Source organism: Aptenodytes patagonicus, chromosome 11, assembly GCF_965638725.1.
Source record: "Aptenodytes patagonicus chromosome 11, bAptPat1.pri.cur, whole genome shotgun sequence".
NCBI classification, from domain to species: Eukaryota; Metazoa; Chordata; class Aves; order Sphenisciformes; family Spheniscidae; genus Aptenodytes; species Aptenodytes patagonicus.
The window spans coordinates 20902755-20916566 of record NC_134959.1 but is presented as its reverse complement, the minus strand read 5'-3'; the positions used below and the strand labels follow the sequence as shown (position 1 = coordinate 20916566).

General features: G+C 48.5%; 1 protein-coding gene across 1 annotated transcript in view; it reads right to left on the bottom strand.

The window, feature by feature from the left end:
* Nucleotides 1-10724, bottom strand: part of NECAB2 (N-terminal EF-hand calcium binding protein 2) — an 83667-nt gene extending 72943 nt beyond the window's left edge. The window contains exons 1-2 of the mRNA XM_076348947.1: nucleotides 10516-10724; nucleotides 1170-1194 (exon numbers count right to left, since the gene is read on the bottom strand). Coding sequence (XP_076205062.1) covers nucleotides 1170-1194; nucleotides 10516-10713 — 223 coding nt within the window. The 5' untranslated portion in view covers nucleotides 10714-10724. The remainder of the gene's footprint in view (nucleotides 1-1169; nucleotides 1195-10515) is intronic.
* Nucleotides 10725-13812: the final 3088 nt, after the last annotated feature.

Genomic DNA, 13812 nt, shown 5'->3' with positions numbered 1-13812 from the left:
GGCAGCATCTCTCAGAGGCAGCATCTAATAGTTCATCAGACAAAGCCTACAGGTCTCCAATTATGCAACAATTAAGTGCTCAGGAGGCTGTGAAGTACGAGAGTCTGGGTGTCAAGAGCACACATTCATTTTTCCCTGTAAGCGGCACTTAGAGACCTCTCCCCCCACGCCAGCACCCCCCCAGCACTCCCCTTCCATCGCACAACTGCTCAGCTTATCCAAGTAACAAATTCCAATGTCTTATTACCATGACAGTTGTTATAACCAAATGCCGACATTAACAGGGTATTTATTGCTTGTATGCCAGCCAGCTCACAGCATCTTTTGCTGCTTTACCTAGGGGCAGTGATCATACCTACAAGCTCTTACAGAAATCGGGTATCTCCCTTTTAAATCCAGTAGGGAAAAAACCAAACTCTCCCCTGTGCTCCTCTGCACAGCCCTCCCACATGTCCCTCTGCAAACACACTGGTTTGATGCGTATTTAACTTTCTTGTTGTACAACAGGGAAAGACTAGAGACTAGCTCTTGGGATTTTGGCTAGAAGCTAAAATTAAACTGCTTTTCAGGGTGGAGAGAGATCCTGGGACTGGACCCCATTGCTACTTTTTCCCATAACTACGTTATGTCACAGCAGAACAGCTCCCTCCTTTCAGGATCCTAAGTCATTTAATGAAGACACCTCCACGTTATTCCCCATCTAAGGGCAAGACTAGGCGTCAGCGAAGTTATTCAACTTCCTACAGGCACCGACTGAAAACACACATCAATACACATTGCTCCTCGATATGTGTGTTCCAGTCCTTCAGAAACCAAACTACTCATATTCACAGATTAGGTCTCTTTTGCAAAGCTACTCCAAGATTACCAGGAGGTGGATCTTCACTTATCACTTACCTGTGATATTTTTTTTTTAATGTTCTTTTTTGTGAGATTGCCCCAAGCCTGGCAGATCTCGCCATGCCAACTTGCACACTAGTATCATGTCTGCTGTAAGAATATATCTCAGCCAAAGAAACAACAAAACCTTTCCCCGAGGCTGAAACAGTACCAGCATCAGACCCAGTAAACTGAAGGACATTTGAACAGTTAGATGTTACTATCTGGAAAAATGTTAACTTGACAAAAGTTCAATCTAAAAAATGTGAAATATGAATGTACAGACTTACCATTTTTGTCAGCTCTCCTGAAAATCTAGAATTGAAAGAGAGAGAGAAACATTTTTACTGTGTTGTTCAACTTGCAAGGTTTTTGGTTTCAGTGAAGCCCTTAGCACCAGGACCGTGTTCAACGCCACGCACGGGGCAGGGCCACATGCTCCAGCCCCCGAAGAGCCTATTCAGGTGCTTTACTGAGCTCACCCTTCCCAAGACGCAGCCCATCACCCCCAGACCCACACGATGGACAGCCACCTCCGGGAGAGAGTATCAGCAAGTTTGGCTTTGGAATAACCAGTGGAAAAGGAGCTGACTAGCAAAATAAAGATAACACAAAATGCTTCCAGCAGTTCATTTATTTCCCATCTCCCTTGCAGAAGAAAGCCAAAAACATGGATCCAACACAAGGAAAAAAAACACATTAAAAAAATTTACAACAGCCGTGCAGCCAGCCCAGCCAATTTCTCTAGCATCAATAATATCTCTTAAACCAAGTTTCACAGTTCTGCACTTCTGAAACAAACTATTTACATTATATTTTTTTTTTAAAAAGCAAGTTTCCTGCGTGGGAAGGAGATTATATTTAGAGTTAAAACTACAGTACGGAGAAACAGCCCACAGAGAGGAATCAGATAGTCCTTTCAGGAAAAAAAAAAATTTGCAATAATGTGTAGTACAGTAGAATTTGCCAGGGAGAAAGACAGCAGAAACAACTGCTATTTTTCTGACTAGTCTCATCTTAGGAACAGTCCCCTGACACAATGCAATTAATAGCAAAAGGCTTGTGCAAGGGCTGCAATCTTATAGGTTACTGCCAAAAATGGGTGCTAGCACAGGTTTGGCCATAGATTACCAAAAATTGACATGCTCGTAAAGTGGGCAGAAAAGGGAAAACATTCTCATCGTCTCTTCAGACCTGACCCTATTAATTTGAGCAAGAGCAGAAATTTTGCCTGTACAAAGAAATTTCCCTGCGGAGAGAATAAAAGCACCGGCAGGACAGATCAGAGTCCGCCATAAAACGGAATCTCTTATTTTCTGGGTCATAAAATCATTACCAAAAAAAATCAGAAGAGAAACTGCTGCACAAAACAAGAAACCCAAGAGACGAATTGCAGAATGTGCTATTTAAGTGAATATGGCTTAATTAAGGAATATTAATCATTCTTTTGCCCAAAGTTCTTCCTAGGCTGCATAGGGCAAAGTCAAAGCTGGGCTTTCTGGCATACTTCAGCAGAGGCAAACATCCTCTGCGTAAGCCAAACCCAAATGGTGGGAGACACTGAGTCCCAGCTTCAAGAGAGGGTCATAAAAACTCTACAAGGATTACAGCTTGTGACCACTACAAAATTGCTTACTTCTTGGGCTGACCTTTTTTTTTTAGAGCAATTAGAAGTTTTGGGGGAAAATCCTACCTGTCTCCATACTTATGGACCTCCTTGAGGTTAAATATGGGTTTTGAAAGACTGGCCAGTCATGGCTTGTCTATGGGAAGTAAGGATAAAGCCAGCCAGGACAAGCAGGACCCCAGCCAGCCCCGTGGCTTCGGCACACATCAACCAGCCACGTGCAATACGCCCCCTCCAGAGTATGAGACACCCCAACTTGGTGTGGACCCACCTTGGCTTGGACACCCCAATTCCTCACTCCCCATGAGCACCTCCAGATGAGGCAGTTTTCTTTCTAGATGCTGATTATTTCTGGGGTTTTTGTTTCATCGCCACATTCTTCTATTACTGTTCCCACTGCTTTGCAACAAAGACATTACATCAAGTCTAACACAGAAGCAGCAATGTCTATTTTCAGGTCCTGTGGGAGATTGCCACCCCACTAAGCACAAGTGTCAGAGGGAGAACGGGAAGGCAAAAACAATAGGTAAAATGCAGCTGAAAGTGGGAGAAAGGCTCAATCTGCAGCTCTCTGCTCTGTGGAGCCACCAACCTTGCAATGAACTCTCAGAGCAAGAGGAAAAAAAAATAATTAAGAAATGGAAGAAATGTTAAGAAATTGAAGTATTTATGTCCAGCTTCACTAAGAGAACTTTTTAGGGCTTTAACTCCCCCAGATACTCCTAGAAAGTATGATTATTTGTAAAGGAACAGGCTGATGGGAGATCACATCAGCTCTGTTACGTACCAAGGTTTATTCTACACGACCAAGCTGTTTAGTTTTTATTGCTAATGAGCAAGATTTATTCCTCCAACTTAATTGGACCACCTAAAATTTGCACACACAAAATAATGTAAAACAGGACACCCGGAGAGAAAGCAATTTAAGATAAAGTCATCTGTCAACACAGGCAGGCAGCACATCAAGGTATGAACACTGGAATGAGCATCAGAAGGCTGGTAAAGACATAATATACTCTGTGATAGCTTGGTAATGCTGCCAAAAATGCTGCCTCTGTGAAGACCCAGGATTTACACTCTAGCTCAGCAAACAACAGTGCCCTCCCACACACAACCTGAAGATGCCCTCTGTGCATGTCTTGAATTAGTTGTTCCACTGCGGGAAGGATGTGGTGTGCTTTTGGTAAGGGAAAGGTGTAAGACCTGGTGATGGAAGGGAAACCGCAGCCCCTCACACCTCCCCTACGGACCAGCGGGGCAAACCCCTGAGGGCAGCTCAGTGCCAGGCTCCCAGGGAGCTCGGGGAAAGGAAAGCTCCAACCAGCTCCAGGAAGAAGGGAATATAAACAAGGACGCTGCGTCATCTCCAACATAGAGGCTGCAAAGCCGTCCACCCCGCAGACGCTCTCTGCGGGCTTGCAGTAACTCCATCAGTGCTATTCTCACTCAGCAGCAAAGTCACTTCGACTTAGTCAAGGCAGCAGCCCTGGAGGTCAGAGAGAGTGGAGGTGATGAAATATCGATGGAGAAATGCCCCGTCCTGCCAGTCCCTCGGCGGTGACTGGCTTCCCGCGCCTCCACCCTGGCCGAGGACCGTCCCCAGCGGCCGAGGGCTTCGTGAAACAGGAGCCAGCAGCACTGCACAGCCTGACCAGGGATGCTCTTTCTGCTCCATCACCCCCAGTTCTACCAACCATCAGATGGTAAATGAGAAATTCTCCAGTCCAAAAAGTACTACAGCACCCATCTCCCCCATCAGCTACACTTTAAACCTATTAAGCAAGTCTCCTGAAGCACAGGCTAAGTCACATGGTGAGCCCGCAGGATGCCCACAATACGGGCCAGATGATTGACCCATTTTATAGGATTTAAACAGGCAATGCATGCAGTTTGCTGTCTGCAGCATACTTATTCCGTTTACCAGGTGTTCAGATTAATGTAAACTCTAGTTCATTTAGAGCGAGGAACCGCTGTCAAGACTTCCAATAGCTTTTTTTAAAATGTATGTTTTTGCTGTACTCTCAAATGACTACTACAGATATTTGTCTGGCAGAAGTAAGCAATTCAAAACACTAGTGGTAATAATAAACTTGAAAAAAATTGATGGTTTCAAATTTAAACATTCAGCTCTGCCTTTTCAAAGCTTCTGGATGACAACATGCGATGCTAGAGGCTGCTTAATGGAGGTTTTCTCGGCAATTTTATTAAATTCACACAAGCACTCCCCTAACAAGCCTAAGAATTATTATAGGGTTTGTAGAGTTTATTATCCCTTCAGCAGGTTAATATGATGTTGATTTAAAATAGAGTGCAACAGAGCTAGAATTTTGTTTTCCATCATAATCTTGGTGCGGAATCGAGGACAAACAAAATCTAAGTCTCCTGGGTGAGGAAAGTCTATGGATGAGAAAGCATCCAGATACACAGATATACATAAAAACCCGATTAATCTGTTCACTATGTTCCTACATTCTTATTATTCCTTTCTGTTCTTCTCCCTACAAGGCTCGACACCTCATTTGGAGCTGAGACAAGGTTTTATATCAGGCATGGCCTTCAGTTCTCTAACCCGAGGTACCGGTAGGAATTTCCTCTCCTGCAGCCTCCCTATGTTGCTCTTTCCAGTACTAATGCAAGAAAATAATGACCCAAAGCTTTGTCACTTTGGACTACATCGTTAGACATCATCAGGCTAACGACCTTTCCCCATGCAGGACAAAGGTTTGATTTTGGTATTTCAGTAAGAAATATGCCATTGGTGTGGAAATATTGTCCCATCCGAAGTGGCTCCCCCTCCAAAGCAAGGCTGCTACAGAGCTCCAGGTCCCATGGCATCTTTCCCACTCCAAATCAGAGCTCCTTTTTTTTTTGTCTCCCCAAAAGAAGAGCAGTTAACAGCGTACCTTAGCCTCTCCTTTCACTCTTACCTTCTTAGACTTTACCTAGCTGTCCTAAATAAAAGTTGCATGAGACAGGCAAGAGTTGCATTAGACATTACTACGTTCACAGCACTAGAAGTTACTTTTCCATAAACACCAGCCCTGGGTGCAGCTCCATTTCAAGCGCCTGCTTACAAAGCCCTGAAGAGAAAGGATGAAGTTTTCTGTGTGATTATGCACTTTGCAGTGAGAAATCCCCGAACACATAGAGCCCAGCCGGCCCCTGCCCCTGCTTTCCAGCTGCGCCCTGCCAGCATGACTTGAAAACAAAGCTTTTGGAGCCTTCCCGTTTCGCTCAGAGAAGTGAGAAGGTAAACGAGGACACAAGAAGGGGAGTGAATCAACCTTAAAAAAAAAAAAGGGGGGCAGAAGGGGATTAAGAAGGGATTCCTGTGGCTGCGATGGCTTTGCTAGTTAGAGCTGCACTGGAAATTGCATCATTGACAAAACAGTTGGAAAACTGTGCCAGTTCTTGGATCTACATTTGGAAATGCACCCTTGGCACAAACCAAATTCTCTGTATCTTCTATCCAAACACTTCACTCAGTCCCATGGGGTGGAAGAAGTGCAAATCAGATTTGGCCACGTAAGAGAGGGTGCAAGAGGAGCCGTAAGCGGGAGAGCTCGATTTGAAATCATCTTTCTGACCCTGTCGAAGAAGGAAAGAGGCAGATAAGGGTCCAAATTAGTTTTCAGCAAAAGACAGAGCAGATCAAACAAAAAGCTTCACTGACCTGAAATGAATGGCACTGCTTTCTTCAGGGACATTTAAAATAAAGCCAAAAAACAATGCATTTAGTCACCATTGGCAAAGCCAGAAAGGAGACAGGGATGCCAGTGCCCCTTGGAGTGCACAGTCTTGCCACAGGGACGCTCACCCATACCCAAGGCTGACCCTTATTTTAGATGCCAAGTAGGAGATGAGCTCTTCAACGGGCTCTCCCTGGTGTAACCAGGCAGGGCACCTCTGCCTGCAGCCGCTGTGGCTGACCAGGTCTTGCACTCGCCGGAGTTCACACTCCTGCCGTCAACGCAGGTTTTTGACAGCGACACAAAAGCAGGAAGAGAGTAAGGACAGTCGGTAAGTCAGCACTGAAGTACTCCCAGGCAGAGCAACACCTGCCTAGACATTTCCCATGCCTTGGGAGCCATCCACCTCAGCTCTGTATTGCATGTGGACTCATTCGCACCCAGCCAATATGATCTGATAGAGGCTTACCCCCACACACTCTATATTCTCCCTTTCATAAGTCTTGTGACATTTGCGGATTTGTTCTGGCCTGGAAATGCCACCATCACCACACGTGCATTTGAGCAGCACCGTGACAGTTTCAGCTTCCTTTTTATAAAGGGGTTTTGTCCTCATGGGTGCAGGGAGAAGCTCAGAGCCTTTGGAGGGCATCTTCAAGCAGCCCAGAGGGCAGATTGTGGCAATGCTACATTCTCTATCTCACAACATAAGCTGTGGATAGACACTAGTCATCTACAGCAGATTACATATGCTGCCAACCCTGAGCGTTTGGCTCTTGCAAACAGAGCAGCCGTGTGCAATCCAGATCCACGGAGCAAATACCCAGAGGTAAACACCTGAGGGCAAGCGCAGGACGGATACAGACCCTTTGCTCAACCCCAACCCCTTATGCTGATTTGACTGACATTGCAAGAGCTGACCATTAAATGCAAAGTGATGTTTTCCAGGTTCCTAGAGTGACATATCACCTCCACTTGATCTACTACCGCCACTGAAGAGCATCTGTCGCTCCCTAGTTTTACTTGCTGCTTATTTTAGGAAATGCTTAGGATTTAAAATTTATTTTCTTCATTAGTTTGTTACCAGGGTTTAGTTAATCTGCAGTTTTAGCTACTTTTTACACTTGGAAACCTATGATTTTGAGCTGAACTAGTAAACATTATTCAACCTTTTTTTAATCCTTTACCTAAAAGGACATAAGCAAAATAAAGGAAAAATACTGAAAACAGCCCTAAGTTAAGATTCATCCTCTAAGTGGCAGTAGTCAGGTTGATGGCAGAAGATATCTAACCCCCTTGTTGTATTTTGTTCTTCCTCAGCCCAGTTTTGCCCCATAACACCATGGTTTTGTTTCTCTGGTGGAAAGGGCGTAGGCAACTTCATACTGACCCACCAGCCACCCTCGCGGTCTGGAGGAGTCAGAACAAGCATGTTGGGGATGGTTGAGTCAAAAGAAAGCCAGAACAGAAGAGGAAGAAAAAGTGACTAAGGTACCATTAGCGTCAGAGCCACCTTATCTAATTCATAGCCAAAACCAAGCTTAATCCTCCTTCTCCAGTCCCCGATGAACTGCCTACATAGCACACCAGCTCACACAAACGTGTTAGTTAATATAAAATCTTACAGGTCTTTTACTTCACGCCCACCCACCGAGGAGCTGGGACACGCTGCTTCCCCAGCACATCCACGTAATGCAAGAACGTGAATAAGTTAATTGGAAAATATATTCTCATCCCTGAGAATTCAGTGGGATCTTTGTTACTTTCCTGCTAGTGTGTGAAAATTAACCTAAATGCGTGTTCCCGCATTTAACCTCTTTGGATGAAAGGGGAGGTCTCACAGTGCATTTGAAGAGCCTGTTACAGTGAAGCCACAGCTTCAATTGACATTTCTATTGTAACTGGAGAAAAAGGAGAGAAGCAAGTTCTAAGGGAGGAGGAAAGAAAAAAACCTCAAATATTATATTTCCAGCGTCCATTTCTACTTTCAGCAGGTGAGAAAGGGCTCCCAGACCCATTGTGAAAGGGAAAAAGGATCAGGAGCTGCACGCCCAGCTCTATTGTATTTCCCATGGGTTAAGCCATTCTGAAAGTTCATGGCTCATTTTCTCAGCTCAAACCTCAAAGCGGAAAAAAAAAAAAATCCATTTAAAGATTGTCAAGTTGAACAGATAAGATACCATTTTGGTGGAAAAACAGTCCTAATTCAAGAATCTCCTGGATAAACTTAACGTTGCTTCCCAGTTGCATTTATGCTCTGAAGCCCAGATTCCAGATTGTTGTAAAATTTTGGTAATTTCAGGGCAGGTTAAAAAAAAAAAAGGAAAAAAACCCAAACAAGTTAACTTAAAAGACATAAAGGTATTAGTTGCATTTGTCCTTTCAGTTTCCCCATAAAGCGGCATTTCCTACAGCCCGCAGCTACCCACCTGCTGGCCCGTTTCACCAGGCACAACCATTCATCAAGCGCTCCGGTCTCTGAGCTGCTTTTGGCAGCTCAATAGACACAGTCAAACCGGTTCATTCAGGAAACCGAAATGCCTATCAGCCCAGGGTGTCCGGAGATGTAAAGAGGTTTGGACTCGCCAGCCCATGCCAATGCCTACCAGGGAAGTGGCAGAAGACTCAGCAATTACTTAGAAAATGCAAGGGCTCGCCTGGAAGAGCTACTACTGCCTAACTCCAAGGAGGCTGGAGGAGAGCATGAGCTATCCTTTACTACAGCCAATGCCTCAGAGCTTATTTTTGCATTCACTACTATGGTTTTTTTAAAGCTAGGAGATAGCAAAGCTGAGGATCTATGTGTTTAATTACTAGATGCTGCAGAAAGACTGTGTAATTACACCGTTGGCACTCCGGTTGATTCCATCCTATTCTCTCAATTCATTTAAGTGCAAATAGCCTCGTTAGCTCCCTAATCAGGAAGTCTATAAATACCACAGCTGAGGCACTAAGCACAGCCCTGCCTGCCCCCCAAACCTGCAGAAGGGAGCCCCCAGTCCCACACACTTGCAGGCATCCAGGACCATGCTGCCCAGCTCCCACTGCACAGACCCTCACAGCTGCAGCCCTTCAGGCATTGGGGTCCAGGACCCGGGGTGGATGCAGGATACGGGGTGCACCGCTATGCCCAGCTAACCTGGGACAACTCATGGCACAAGACTGCAGGACCTGGAGTCCTGCATCCCCAGCCAGTCAAGCTAATACCAGGATTAAGGACCTACAGTGCATCCCCACCCCAGCTGGTCCAGGGGATGAAGGACCTGGGAAAGGGGCTGCAGGACCTGGGGTGCACCCCCATGCCCAGCAAGCCTGGCGGTGCGGGATCCTGGCAAGGAGACAAAGGATACAGGCTGCATCCCCATGCCCAGCTGGTCAAAAAAAAAAGTGCAGGACCTGGGCTGCACCTTCATGCACAGCCACTTTGGGGGTGCAGGAAAGGGGGGACAGGATCCAGACTGCACCCCCATGCCCAGCTGGTCCGGGAGATGCAGGACCAAGGTGCATCCTCTTCCCAACCGTCCCAGGGTGTGCAGGGCAAAGGGATGCAGGACCCGGACTGCACCCCTACTGTCCAGCCAGTCTAGGAGGTGCAAGATCCGGACAAGTGGGTGCAGGACCCGGGCTGCAACCCCATGTCCAGCCGGCCCAGGGGCACAGGATCTGGAAAAGGGGCTGCCACATCTGGACGCCCCTACGCCCAGCCAGTCCGGGAGATGCAGGACCTGGGCTGCACCCCATCCCCAACCGGCCGGGGGTGCGGGACCCGAGGAATAACCCTGTTGCCAAGCCGGTCGGGGGGTGCAGGATCCGGCAACGAGGGTGCAGGAACCGCGGTGCACTGCCGCGCCCGTGCAGCCTGTGGTTGCAGGATCCGGGCAAGCGGATACAGGAGCCGGGGTGCAGCCTCTTGCCCAGCCGGTCCGGGAGACGCCGGACCCGGGCGCAGCCCCGCGGACGCGGAACCCGGGAAATAACGCCGATCCCGAGCCGGCTGGATGGGTGCAGGACCCGGGCAAAGGGATGCAGGACCCGGGCTGCACCCCCACGCCCCATCCGGTCCGCGGCTGCAGGACCCGCGCAAGGGGATACAGGCTCCAGGCTGCACCCCCATGCCCACCCAGTCGGGGGTTGCAGGACCCGGGGTACAACCCGTCCCTAACCGGTCCAGGGGGTGCAGGACCCGAGGAATAACCCCCAGCCCGAGCCCGAGGATCCGGGCAGGGGGGGGAGAGGCAGGAGCCGGCGCGCCGCCCACGCCCGCCGACCCTCGGGGCGCGTCCCCCGTCCCCCCCGCCCGGCGGCGCGGGGACCACTCACATCGAGGATGACGGAGGTGCCCTTCCTCTGCGCGGCGGCGGCGCCCGGGGTGAGCAGCTCCCGCTCGGCGACGCCCTTGTCGCTCATCCTGGCCACCACCCAGCGGAGCAGCCCGTCCAGCCCGCGGAGCGCCGGCGGCGGCTTGCGCAGCAGCCTGTGCACGCCGGCCCGGCAGTAGCGCGCTGCCTGCTCGCACATCGCTCAGCCCGGCCTCATGCCGGAGACGGGGACTCCCTCCGCCTCCTCCTCCTCCTCCTCCTCCTTCTCCTCCTCCTCCTCCCACCGCCACACGGCGGGCAGCGGGCAGGGGCGGGCCCGCGGGGGGATCCGGGCGGCCGGGGGGGGGGGGGGGGGCGGCTCCTGCCCGAAGAGTAAGGAGGGGATTTTTGGGGTGGGGGTAGGTCACCCCGGAGCAGCCCCGGTGGGTGCTGCCTGCGTGCTCCCACCCCCATACAGCTCCCCCGCTCCAACACAAAGCATTCGTCTAGGCATTTTGTGTCTAAAAGGGGTATTCCTATGGCATGTCCTCTCCCCTTTGCAGCCTCCCTACCTCCGCAACAGATTTTAGCAGCTCTTTGTAAGGACAGCAGAGAACAAATTTCTTGCTAGGAAGTAAAACTTGCCCCGACCCCCTACCCCTACTGCAAAAAGCCCCTATACGATGAATAGCCAGCAACTCCAGGTGGGGTACTGCAGCAGTCATGGCTACAGAGCTAACCACGGCACTCAGCTGGAAAAGTATTTCTCATCCTGTAATTCCATATTCTGAGGATATTCCTTTGTAATGCTTCTGTGCTCACCTACACAGGTCAAGATCTAGATTTGCAGTAGGGGCAATAAGTCTTCTGGCCAAAGTGACACTAAATCATTCCGTCTCCCCCTCCACACTTGAGGAGATGCTCCCAGTTTGAGTTCAGACCCAGAAAGGCACCAAAGGCAGAGAGCTCAGACCCAGACCCTCTTGGAGGGTTCCCCAGAGCGCTGGAGCGGTCACAGGCTCCAAATGGACTTTCCCCCCGTCCACCCGCGGCAGCCAGACCCTCTCGCATGCAGCTCTAGGGGACTTTATGCCCCACAAGGACCACATCCCCAGATTTGAACATCTCTGACGCAAGAGCCAGCAAGCCCAGCACCCCCGTGCAAGCGTTACGCACTTCCCACACTGAGCCCTATGCCTGATCTCCGAATGAGGAACAGCACAATCGCTCCAAAAGGCCTGACCAGCTACTGCTTTAAGAGGACTATAACCAGCAACAAATTATTTCTTTAAACAGAGCTTATATATTGCAGTGCACCAGAGCCCAGACCCCCCCAGCAAAGCCTACCTGGGGGCATTATTTAGCCTCATCTTCTAACCACCCATCTTTATTCAGGTAAATTAGGGTGAAACTTCTGTGATTGAGGTGAAAGGTGGGGGAATGCGCATTTTCCTCACTCGCTTTTCTTTAAGCAGCAGCTGGGAGCCCAGTTCTCTCTGCCGGAGTACAGGGATAACGGCTGGAGGTTCTTGAAAGGCTCTTAAATAGATGGGGCACAAAGAAGTATGGCTGTAGGCCAGGACGCCTGTGGGCTGAGCCCCTCTTTCACCCAGCTCTTGTCTTTCAGGGTTTCCTTCTTCTCCAGCAATACAAAATTAACGGGAGAAAACAGAGGAACTTCAGAGGGTTTATGTCGGCTCGTGGGAGCTGTGTGGAGCGCTTTAATGGCTCTGTGTTCATTTACAGGGATGCTCAGAGCAGGCTGGTGTGCAACCCAGCCATCGCTCAGCCCCCACTTACATCTCACAGCAACGACAATCTAAGGCAAGACACATCTTACCATCCTTGCCATGGGGATAGCAAGGTGGTCTGGATCCCTACACACCGGCCGCTGGTGCCAATCGGCCTATACCCCTCTGTCCTGGTTTCGGCTGGGATAGTTAATTTTCTTCCTAGTAGCTGGTACAGGGCTGTGTTTTGGATTTAGGGTGAGAACAATGTTGATAACACACCGATGGTTTAGTTGTTGCTGAGCAGTGCTTACACTAGTCAAGGACTTTTCAGCTTCCCATGCCCTGCCGACTGAGCAGGCTGGAGGTGCACAAGAAGCTGGGAGGGGGCACAGCCAGGACAGCTGACCCAAACTGGCCAAAGGGACATTCCACACCATGGGACGTCATGCTCAGTACATAAACTGGGGAAAGCTGGCCGGGGGGGCCACTGCTCAGGGACTGGCTGGGCATCGGTCGGTGGTGGTGAGCAATTGCGTTGTGCGTCACTTGCTTTATGTATTATTATTATTACTATTTTATTTCAATTATTAAACTGTTCTTACCTCAACCTGTTATTGTTTTACTCTAACTCCTGAAACACAGAGAAAAGACTACGTTTAGGAAGGAGACATTGCTTTATTCAATAGTGCGCAGAATCGGACACTCAGGGGAAGTTCCCCACATCAAGTGTAAGGTTAAACAGAATACTTAGTGTATTTATACACTCAAGTTTGCATAATTCATTCGTATACATCACACTGATCCTTCTTATCTACTACATTTACATATTGCTAATGTTGCGAAACTATACTAAGCATGCGCGGGGGGGGGGGGGGGGGGGGGTCCCGAGTGGTCCTCACTGGTCGTTTGGGTAGGTGCCCCCTATTCATTCCGAGATGTAGTGAACTTCAGGATGCCACTACAGATGTTATCTTTCCAAAGGCTTTGTAAGCATTCTATACATCCTTAATTGATCAAGTCCTTGTGATTGTTATTCTAAGTTAAAATTCCATCCTTGACCTCGTGAATGCTCTGCGCCGTAGCTAAAGCTACAACAATTAGAGCATATTTACATGAGGTTAGGTTTAAACTCTGCTGGTATCAAACCCACAAGTTTTCTCACTTTTACTCTTCCGATTCTCTCCCCCATCCCACTGGGGGGAGAGTAAGCGAGCGGCTGTGTGGTGCTCAGTTGCCGTCTGAGGTTAAACCATGACACCCTCATGGCCTGAATTTTTGCGCTCTTTTGTACTTTTACAATCCTCAGATTATTCATATGCTTCTTTCTCCTTTAGACATCCCTCCACTAAATGGCTGGTTCAGACTGTATTAATCACACCCAGTTTAGGATTACTGTATGCTTGTTATTTAAAAGTATTTACTGAATAAGTTTATAAATAAGGTTCTTTGAATTTTCCTTTCCATGTGCTATGAAGATTCATTACTCAGCTTGGAAGTTTGGGGCTATTTCTATGCTTTTGTCAAAAAACAGTTCTTGTTGATGTCAAAACCAGCTCTCCCACAGTTAAATACTCATTTTTCCTCCT